This window comes from Dipteris shenzhenensis, chromosome 29 (genome assembly GCF_047967505.1).
Source record: "Dipteris shenzhenensis isolate YYH24624 ecotype China chromosome 29, Dip_SZ_1.0, whole genome shotgun sequence".
In the NCBI taxonomy this organism is placed as follows: domain Eukaryota; kingdom Viridiplantae; phylum Streptophyta; class Polypodiopsida; order Gleicheniales; family Dipteridaceae; genus Dipteris; species Dipteris shenzhenensis.
In genome coordinates, this window is record NC_141624.1 from 4887944 (window position 1) to 4899013 (window position 11070).

An 11070-nucleotide genomic window follows, 5' to 3' on the forward strand; every position below is an offset into this window, starting at 1 on the left:
TCTCTTCTTTTCACTCCTCTCTCGTCTCTTTTCCTTCACTCCTCTCTTTTTCCCTGTTCTCTTTCTCTCATATTTTCTCTCTTTCTCTCCTCTCTTTTTCTTCACTCCTCTCTTTTCTCCTTTCTCTTATTTTTTTTCCCTCTCTTTTCCCTTTCCCCCGTCTTTGTTTTCCTCCTCTTTCCTTCATCCTCTTTCTCTCTTTCAACATAATTACTTCTTTCATCTTTTCAAAAACATACAACATAAAAAATATCCAAGAGAGGGATACAACATAATCACGTCATGGAGCATAGCAAATATCAAAGATAGGGATACAACGTAATCAATTCTTAGAGAATAACAAATATACAGGAGAGGGATTCCTCTCATATACTAGAAACTATAATTTGAGTATCCAAATCGGAGTACTCTGTAATGCTTTGGTCTTCTCATGGTTTGGTCTTGAATGAAGAGCTACCCTCTCCTTTGTCATCTTTTTTTTTCTTCTTGTCCTTCACTTATTTTTTTTTTGCTCCTTACTCCAAGGAGTTTCCTTAGGCATGTGGCCTTCGTCTTGGATGTAGCTCAACATACACTCAATAGAATCCTCCAAGATTTCATGATCTTTCTTGTCTTGGTTAGAATAATCCATGTCCGTGCCATATGTGGAGGGACACAAATGTGCCCCAAGGAGAGATGGCACATCTACCGCCTTATCCTTTATATCACAATACTAACGGTACATAGCTTCTTTGTTAGGAGCCATTGGGATTAAATACTCTAAGAGGATGGGGTAGTAGCAATGGAGGAGAGGAGAAGGGAAGGATGAGAGGAGTACTAGAGTAGAAGAGGAGTAGCGAGTACGATAGGACCAACGAGAGCAGTAGCAGAGTGGAAGGAGGGGAACACCGAGGAGGGATCGATGAGAGAGTGATGAGAAGGGAACAAGCAATAGACCAAAAGGGAATGGCAAGAGACATAGCAGGGGAGTGGTGTGAGACAAGGAAGATTGTAGAGGAGACTTTAAAGATATATATTGAAGGAGGATGAAGCGGAGAAGGGAAACTGAAAGAATAAAACGTACAAAAGCTGAGGACGATAAAGTAGAATAAAGTTATTGGGGATGTGATTGGCAAAGATTTTGGAATAAAGGAGAGGTGATGCAATAAAGTTTTTTACAATTATCATTTCGAAATATATAGGCTTGTTGGTACCCTTAATTTTTTGAATAGAAGTGTATGTGATTAAAGCTTGTTTGTACCCTGAAGTTTTTTACAATTCTTAAATGAGTGCCCTGATATGATTTGTAATGTGTTTTATATGCTTGTATTTGTTTTTCTCCAATATAAATGGACCGCCCTCCTCCCCGCTGGCAAAAAACTGAGTTGTACAAATTTCCTCTTGCTCAGATGAGGCTCTCATCAATGGCTAGATGTAATCTTGGCTCTCTCTCCAGATCTCATGGTACGCCTACCTGTGGGCCATCAATCTAATCTCCTTGTGACTATGCAACTACCTAAATCCCAGCCCCCTTCCCCATGTTGCCACCATTCAGCACATGGATACTCTGCTATGACATGTAACCAAATGTTTTTTGCATGATGAAGATTGGAAAAGTTTAATGTCGAATTGCACACACATGGGTGGGGTCGAGACCAATTGTCAAGGGAGAAGTATTTCTTGAGGGTCAGCTCTTCTTGGACCATGGGTACATTGTCCAAGAAGAGTTTCTGTATATATTAGAAGACAATCAAGATGAGGTCTCAAGTGACCCATCTAGCCATGAGGAGGACAGTACGAGTGATAGTAATGTAGAGCCATAGACCTCTTTCTTTAGCATATGCATGGGAATGTCTCTTTTGGAGACAAATTTTGTTTATAAATACTCTTTTGGAGAAAATGTTTGTATATGAATACTCTTTTGGAGAGAAATTTTGTTTATGAATACTCTTTTGGAATCAAATTTTGTTTATGAATTCTCTTTTTGGATGTAAATGGTAATGTATTTTATGGAGACATATGATAATATATAATAAACTCTTTTTATGGAGACCAATGTTGTTATCGATACAGATTTTGTTTATCAATACAAATTTTTCATAGTTTTAGTAAATTGAACTTGAGTTTTAAGTAGTAAATTGTCTTTTAAGTAAAGTGGAAGTATTTATTGCTTCTTCTGCTTCTTACCCACTCTTTTTTTTATGTTTGTTTTCTTGTTTGTGTCTATGTTTTTCCAATCCCCCCAAAATTATACATGTCATCACGTTGCACATCGAGAGCACTTCCCTCGTGATCATGGGACCCCTCATAGGAGGAGATGCCATGGGCTCTAATCTTGAAAGGACTTTAATTCCATTCAGCTAACTCCTTAGGGCACTACCCCTGGGTGAACTCCCCATGGGCCAACTCCTCAGGGGACTACTCCTCAGGAAACTCTAGTAGCCCATGGCTTCGTCGAGAGTCCCGATGAGTTTGTTGCAGCCATGAGCGACACTTAGGTAGTGAGATTCTTCTCTCTCCTATCCCATAGGACCTCCATTGTTCCCTCTCCTACAGCCCTTGGGGGTAGATCAGTGCATCGATGGATTTACCTACTCGACAACCATCCCTTGTAGCCCCTTCCGAGGGATCATCACCTGGGCGTACCTATCATAAGTCCAAAAAGAGTAGTAAGGGTCGAGTCTGCTGTGGTGGTACGACGGGAGATGTAGATGAGTCTGCACACTTCCACTGCTCCAGGTCTCCCCTATATCTTGAGATGCAGTATCAATTTGGTCCCTTACCCTCTCCACTCACAGATCGTAGCACCCTAGAGACCACTCACTCACTTAGTCCTTGCTCCTTTAGTGCTCGCTCCACCCCTCACTCTAGCTCTTCTACTCCATGTATCCTTCAGACTTTGTTTTGCTCGAGGACCTATCCTACAGAGTGAACAATGTTGGGGAAGTTATACAAGACGAAGACGGGAAAAAGGTTACAAGATAGATGAGGAGGTTGATGTGCACCCACTTCCCCAAGGATATATTCAAACCTTGGAAGCAACAGGATAATAGAGACAAGGAGGCCATCATAGATATTAGGGGAGAAATGGGGTCTCAAAAGGGCTCCCAATCAGCCTTTCCTAATTTCAAGGGATTAGAGAGCAATTTCAAGTGTACCAATGAGAACGCTCTGAGATGTGGGTCGGTGCCATGTTGAAGTTGACAAAGGCACTTAAGGGCAAGGAGATCTCTAACCCAGAGTTTGGACCCATGATCTTCACTCCTAGCCCTTGATCTAATCTCCAATCCAAGGGATGCATTCAAATTTGAGGTAGAGCAATCCCAACCATTAGATCAAGGGGTAGATCTAAGGGATAGAATCAAAGGATAGAGGGATCAAATATCAACCATTGATCAAGAACAATATCCAATGGATATGATGAAAAGAGGAGGTAGGTCAATATAATCCCTTGATCAAGATAAAGATCCAAGGGAGGAGATGAGAACAAAAAGCGCTCCAATCTGGGCCCTAGATTAGCAAGGGGATCAAGGGAGGAGACTAGTGAACAAGGTGCTTAAATTAGGGCATCCTAATAGGCATCCAGGCCATTGATCTTGGAATGTTAATCTCCACCATCCAAACTCAGGCGCTTCCACCCTAGCCATTGATCTTAGATTTAGATCAAGGGTCCACATTGAAAGCACCTTCTCCCTCTTAATTAGGCCTACCTAAAGTCAAGTTTTGTAGCTTGGAGTCCACCAGAGGCCATCCACCATCCACCAAAGACATCCTAGGCCTTTGATCTATTCACCATTCACCTCCATCCAAAATCCAAGGTTCCCCTATTTCAAAATAAAGGTACCCATGTCAATTGCTATGGGGCCCTTAGCCCATGGGTTACATAGTAGGTTTGATTCCAATTAACTTACTCCATTTTTTGATACATTCCTTACTAGGCCCTTTTGAGACCCCAGATCTCCCCTAATGTGCCCTCAAGAGACAATTTCCAAACCCTAGAGAGTATGAGTTTGATCAAAATGCCATGATTACATGCATGGGGGAGCTCCTCAAGTCTCTTAGATATGACTTATGGGATACTCTTAAGGAGGGTAAGCAGGGTGGGCAAACCCGAAAGATTGGAAGAGAGAGAAGAAGGAGCACAAGGAGAATCCAAATACATTTGAGGCTCAGTGAAGGGCGGTGAGGATACACTTGGAGACCGTAGGTCCTTTGCACCCCGGGAGCGATGGCAAACTAGGCAACGAGGCATGGGTGGTAAGTATATATTTATCTTCTACTGAATATCTAATATGTTCAGTCATTCAAATGTTTTGTCATTCATATCTAACTAATTGAATCTGGGTCCATAGGTTTCTAAGATTGGAAGACCTCCAGATGACAAGGAGTACAGAAGGGTGTTTAGGATTGGAGCCAAGCCTTGGTTTAAGCATCGACTACTCTTTTACCTTGCTCTCTTTAGAGGATGACATAGTTAAAGTCTCTAACTTGTTTCATTCTTATGGCGATACGTTCGACCCATCCAAAGATCCGAACGGAGAGACTGGATTTGAAGAAGAAGAGGTTGGGCTTGTAGAAGAGGAGGGTGAGGGATCATGCGCACCCAGAGAGACCAAGGGCAAGGAGGATGAGGAGGTCAGGGAGGAAGAGGAGGAGAAATAGTAGGATAGGACATTTAGTCGTTTAGGAGGATGAGGAGGGCAAGGAGGAAGAGGAGGAGAAATAGTAGGATAGGACATTTAGTTGTTTAGTATTTTGGCACTTGTGCCCTTTTGTAGCGCATTACTTTAATGGATTTTCCATTTTGGAGTTTAGCACTTTTGCCATTTTGTAGCGCATCATCGTATTACTTCAGCAGATTTGCCATTTTGGAGTTTGGCACTTTTGCTAATTTTTAGCGCATTACTTCGACAGATTTACCATTACTTTGTAGACCTTCTTTGCAAAATTGTAGCATGTACACCTCATTTGTAACATTTAATCACGATTCCAAACGAAAAAAAAAACTGTGGGGGTAGGATGAGACTGAAACAAGCCCCATCCTGCCCCACAATCTTTTTCCTGCTTCTGTAGAAACATCGATATATACTGACACCTGTACCGACACTACAATGTCGCTATATATCGATGACTACATCAACTCCCACACCGACACACTGGTGGACATATGTTACCGATGGTGACATCAACTCTTGCACTGACAGCTTCTTTGTGACATCCACAACGACGGACATTCTGACACTTTCCACTTGTTTAAAAATATATATCTTCGTATTTAGCGTCTGTATCGATGTCCAAAAGTGGTATGTGTCTTGTGGTGGCAATTTTTGCACAATGAACACTTATTTCAATAATTTTGGACTTGTCAATGTACAAATTCATTTTTCTAAATACTTTTGGACCTCTTTAGCACTAGTTTTTGAATAAATACCCACTTTTTAAAACACAGATAAAAACATAAAAACAAGAGTATTTTTAGAGTTTTTTGAAGAAAATAAAATCAAAATTATAAAATTTAATGTGACATAAGCTACAGCAATAGATAAGAAGCAATTGTAAACTCTTATAATATTTATTATTGAAAAAATAAATTTAAACCCAAAAGTAAGTCAAATTTGAGATTTTTTTAAGCAAATAAAATTAAAATTATGAAAATTAACGTAACATCTTACATAGATTGATGCACAACCTTGATTCATTTTTGTACTTAAATTTCTATTTAAAAATTTTAATTTATGAAAATATCCTTTTCAAACCAAAAGGTGGTACTACCCTTTTGGAATAGAGCTTCGAAACTCTAAAATTTCCAAGAGTTAATAACAGTGCCAATAAACACCTTTCAGACTTTCAAAAATCAACAATGGTATAATTTCAACTTTATAATGATGCCAATAAACAACTTGAAATAGTTACGAAGGTTTTTTAAGCACACACCTCTAAGTGATGCATCTTTATGGAGGGGGAAAGAGAGGGAAAGAAGGAAAAGGGGGAAAGAGAGGGGAAGGCTTGGGGAAGGAAAGAAGGTAAGGGTTAGAGCGAGGGGAGGAGGGAGACACACACAGAGAGAGAGAGAGAGAGAGAGAGAGAGAGAGAGAGAGAGAGAGAGGGGGGGGGGGGGGGGCAAGGGAGGGAGGAGACGAGAGGGTAAGGAAGCTCTTGCACTGCCGTGGTAGTGCTTTTTTTTTTTGCGTAGCCCCTTGCATTGCTGCAGGGAAGGAAAGAAGGGAAGAGGAAGATAGAGGGGAGTAGAGAGAGAGAGAGAGAGAGAGAGAGAGAGAGAGAGAGGGGGGGGGAGGGGAAAGGGGAGAGGAGAGGGAAGGGAAGGTCCCACCGAATTGGGTCATGTGAATAGTTCTGACATTTTAAAGGCACCTGCCTCTTTACTGGCCTTGTGTAAGGACAACCGGGTGCACCACACCCAACTGTTCAAACGGAATTATGGATTCACTTGGCCACTGGTGCCCAAATTTACACTACACGTGCACTACCCGGGATTCATTTGCCCACAGGTGCCCAAATTCACACTACACGTGTGAATGGGTGGAGGTGTGGACACCGCCAATCTCCACCTTCCGATTTACATACACAGAATCCGAAAAAGACACTCCTTGTGATAAGGCTGCATGCCCTGGGATGCAACGTTACACAAGTCAAATGCACTATGGGATGCTGACATGGCTAAGAGCTGTTCCCGGTGGTGTCGAGTGAGAACAGGGTTTTAGTCAATCACCGTGGAGGCCATCAGGGTTTCTTGCCGAAATCCAGCTGGGAGGGGCGGAGCACTGTTGATTAGTAGTGCGCACCATTTGAAAGACGCTTGGTAATGTTTTGGATGCAAGTTTTGTTCTTAGGCGTAAACAAAAATAGATGCCGAGAACTATCATCCGAAAGATTGTCTTGGGGTTCCTTGTCTTGGAGGTACATGCTTGCACGTGGCGGAGAGCAAAGTGTTCTTTTTACAAGGACCAGCAGGCAGGATTTTCCAGAGCACCAAGAATTGGAAGATTTTATACTTTAGAGATTGGAGATCTCAATGTCGGGAGATGCTCAGATTAACTCGTTTTGCAGTTTACTGCTTCTGTTAAACAATGTCCAGTATTGATATGGGTAGACGGAATTCGGTAAGGAGAAACCTGGTGTGTGTGTGTGTGTGTGTGTGTTTTGAAGTTCTCCATTTAGTTTTGCAGAAAGAAGCCAAAAGAGCAGAACGAGAAGCCAGATGCTTAATAGGGAGTATGCTTAGTACTTAATTAATAGGACGTGTGCTTAATATGAAGGATCCCATTGTGTCTCAGCCTTAATGCTTGAGGCATAAAGGAGATAGAGATAGAGATCCAATAAGCTGAATTGATGTGAACATTATAATGGAGACTTCTCAGGTCGAAATAACTCCTGGTTTTGTATATGAATTTGTTACATTTGCCCTGAGGAATAATAATTTATTGGGTTCAAATCCTCTGCGTTTCTGTGCATCACAGTGCATCTATTGTTACTGTTGACATTTTCCAGGCTTCAAGTTCACGAACTTGGACAGGGACAGTTCCATTGTTAAATAAAAACAAACGTGCTGCCTCATCAGTGGCTTTTGTTGGATACACACGGGATGTTATACAAACTTTTCCTCCTTGTGCAAATGTTTCCACGATTGAATGGTCAACCTGTACCAAAACCATAGGCCACTACATCAAAGGGACATACTAGGAACTAAACTTGAATACACAACAGGAAGCACAAGGCACCGACAAATTCTCAACCAAGCCTAGCAGAGAAGAAAATACCAAAACACGTAATGAGAGACTCTTTTCTTCTCTTGAGACGGCAATGTAACTCCCATAAGTTGTCTTGTCAAGATCTGTTGCCAAAGATGATCTACAAAATAAAGAAAAGATTAGTGGCCATCAGGAGAAGCTTATTCTGTATTCGACGTATGAGGAAAGTGATCAGGAAGCTGATGGATTACAGAAGTGGCCGTCTCCGGTAGATCACGCATGGGCACTGTAGGAACTTTAATATATCTCTCTCTTGTGTGTAGTACACACAGTAATACACTCAAAGATGCATAGATAAATGTAGGCACGGATATATCTACATATTCACATATACGTGCAGCAATGCATACATATGTACATGATTGACTGAAGAAACGTAGACTTCCTGCTAGATAAATTCTGCTTTCGATCATCATAGAATGTGAAGCATTGAGTAACCAAAACGTCATAAACGAACGGGCAAGTAAGATTGCAGGCAGACCGACCTGCTCTGATCGCTGCAAATTAAAGCTTTCCATCCATCCTTTCTTGACACAACATAGAAGAAAACAGCAGTTTGCTCCAGTAGATCATCTGATGCAAGAACGAGTAGCCCAAAAGGCCCCAGTACACCACTCCTAGACGTTCCTTTTTGGCTGCAGAGTTCTTGAGCATTCTGAGCATCCACATTCACTCTCTCTGCTTGGTTCAGGTCCGGCAAGTCAAAAGCCAGGTTGATGTCTAGCTGCATATCCTCACAATCTTTACAGATTCAGCACTCACATGATACTGCTTCTGCTTTTAGATTCAACTCTTCAGCCTGAGCCGTTGAGATAATTGCTGCGGGCATAAAACATGGACACCTGAGAAAAGAGACACCTGAGAAAAGATCAAGAATTACCTGAGCTCCTTTGGCGGCCGCAACGCCCACAACTGAACCCGTTTCTAATTGCACATTACGCAAAGAAGCTTTTGTCTCACGCAACGTTTTAATTTCCTCTATAGGCCATTGCAAAAGCCTGTCCTTGGTCTCCCCATCCAACCATACCATTCTTGGAATTGCCTAAACGGAAAAGGAAATTAATCAGGGAAATCAGACAGGACACTGCATCGGTCTATTCGGTTTTCCATCAAATGAGCAGCCATTGGGGTACCACTATCACCTGGACTGAGGACCATCCCTTGGCAATATCGGTTGTATTTGTATCTGATTCATTCACCCATCCGAAAAGAATGCGTCTGCCTTTGTTGTCGTCATAAAATGTCTTAGATGCGTAGTACTTTCCATAGTCATAGCGTAACCCAATCCCAGCATCAAGGTTGGTGTTTGCGGGAATGAACGAATCGGTACTGGCCAAATACGTGCCCACTGCATAGTAATCATGTTTGGTGTCATCCAAGCTGACTTTCAACACATGCTTTACGCCAGGTCCGTTGACTGAAGTGTCCAGCCCGTTCTTGCCAGCTACAGGAACTGGATAGAAGTCGGGGCACTCCCACATCCCAGTCAGTGGGACACTGTGCAACGGATGCTTCGCTTTCGTCCAGTGGATAAAATCGGAACTCTTGTACAGTAAAGCAAGACCCCTGTGTTTTTTTTTGGAGCCGATGAGAATTCTCCACTTTCCATCAGCGCCGATCCAGCCTGTCGTCGGATCACGAAATTTTGTGCTGTTTATCCCTGTAGGCGCCATCAAGACAGGATTTTGAGGAATCTTGACCCACTTACGGAGCAGCGGATCGTCATAATCTTCTGGGACGGCCATCGCTTGCATCTGGACTTGATTTTCCATGGAGAAAGAAACGTTGCTCCAGCCCGTATATAGAAGCACAGGTTTATCTTTTGCTAGAAAGGTTGCGGAACCTGACCAGCAGCCGTACAGATCGTACCACTGGTCTGGGACAAGAGCTAGTTCTAGAGTGTGCCAGCGAATCAGATCCTTAGAGACGGCATGCCCCCACGTAATATTACCCCAAACAGCACGAAACGGGTTCCACTGGTAGAAGAGATGATAGTAGCCTTTATAGAACATTGGTCCTGCACAACCAAAAAATTGGGCGAATTACGCATGACTCTGAAGACAGATTTGTGTCTAAGTGCAAGAAACGACTTTTCCCGAGACAACCATGACGCGTCCTTCTCTCAATATGCACACACGCAATTCTAGGAGGCCAATATGCACACGCTAGAAACTCTGAAGACAGATTTGTGTCTAAGTAGAGCAAGAAACGACTTTTCCCGAGATAACCATGACGCCTCCTTCTCTCAATATGCACACGCAATTCTAGGAGGCCAATATGCACACGCAATTCTAGCGCCTCCTTCGTATGCAAATGTCGCAACACAAGACATTACGCGAAATCGGAGTCCTCATGCCGTTTTCTTAGCTAGAATGATGAAGTGCAAGGTCAATGATAGTAGAAATGGACTTCTATGGAGTAAGGCCAGCTTAGGAGCTTGCATATGGCAATTTCCAACCTCAAAGATGTTTGAAGGCACAGAGGAGGCACAGCAACACTAATGAGAGCGTTCTCCAAATGGTGATCTTGACAAGGAAACGAGAGCTGAAACGGTATCCCGAGACAGTCAACCGGAAGTGCTGCGCGAGTATATTTTGCCATTGTTGGCTTTCTTTTCCTCTACTGGTTCCTCGGAGATTTAATATAGGAACATTGCGAGGTGCATTCTTTTCTCATACCCGAACAACAACACGGCAGATGTCGAGATACAATGATGCAGCCTTCCGTTGATTCCAACGTTCCTCTAGTACCTATGGATTTTAGTTAAAATGAATTGCCACCGTAAAAATTCAAATTCCTTTCTTCATCTTAGGACCACGCATCCATGTTTCTCTTCTGAGAAGCCCAGAGGACGGTGAGCACGAGTCCGACCGATCAAGAAAAATCCGCGCGCGCAAGTATAGCAGCGAAAAAGAGATACAATTCCTTGTAAGACACAGCGAAATGAATCCGATCGGAGGAAACGAGAGGTGGTGTAGGCGTTTATTACCATTGGGATCTGAAGCAATGCCGAGGGAGGCGCGTCGGAGCGGAAGCGATTTTCAGCAGGGGTCGGAGCAAAAGAAACATACAAAAGATGATGAGAGGCAGAAATTTCAGCGTATTCCGGATTTCAAAATTTTCGGTAAGAGAAAAAGAAGGGAGCGTACCGTTCATCCAGTTCTTGGCGGGCTGGAAGTGGAAGGAGGAGCGGTAGGGCTGGGGAGGGGAGGAGGAGGAGGAGGAGGAGGAGGAAGCTACGAAAGAGGAAGGGAGGTGATGCGAGGCAGAGGAGGAGGAGGGGGAGAGGAAGAGGAGGAAGAGGAAGGCGGCAGAGAGAGCC

General features: G+C 43.0%; 1 protein-coding gene across 1 annotated transcript; it reads right to left on the reverse strand.

The window, feature by feature from the left end:
* Positions 1 to 7359: 7359 nt before the first annotated feature.
* LOC147882336 (beta-fructofuranosidase, soluble isoenzyme I-like) lies at positions 7360 to 9765 on the reverse strand. Its single transcript, XM_087400922.1, has 5 exons — positions 8891 to 9765; positions 8629 to 8790; positions 8234 to 8472; positions 7758 to 7848; positions 7360 to 7637 (listed from the first exon to the last, which is right to left on the reverse strand). The coding sequence occupies exons 1-5, from the start codon at positions 9758 to 9760 to the stop codon at positions 7452 to 7454; spliced, it is 1548 nt and encodes a 515-aa protein (XP_087257048.1). The 5' UTR covers positions 9761 to 9765; the 3' UTR covers positions 7360 to 7451.
* Positions 9766 to 11070: the final 1305 nt, after the last annotated feature.

Excerpts from the sequence above, each read along its gene's own strand:
- LOC147882336 (XM_087400922.1), bottom strand. The coding sequence starts at position 9,760 with ATGTTCTATAAAGGCTACTATCATCTCTTCTACCAGTGGAACCCGTTT. Across the intron at positions 8,473-8,628 it reads CGGCCGCCAAAGGAGCTCAG|CTAGACATCAACCTGGCTTT; the intron begins GTAATTCTTGAT and ends GAGGATATGCAG. Across the intron at positions 7,849-8,233 it reads ATTTGCAGCGATCAGAGCAG|ATCATCTTTGGCAACAGATC; the intron begins GTCGGTCTGCCT and ends TTTATTTTGTAG.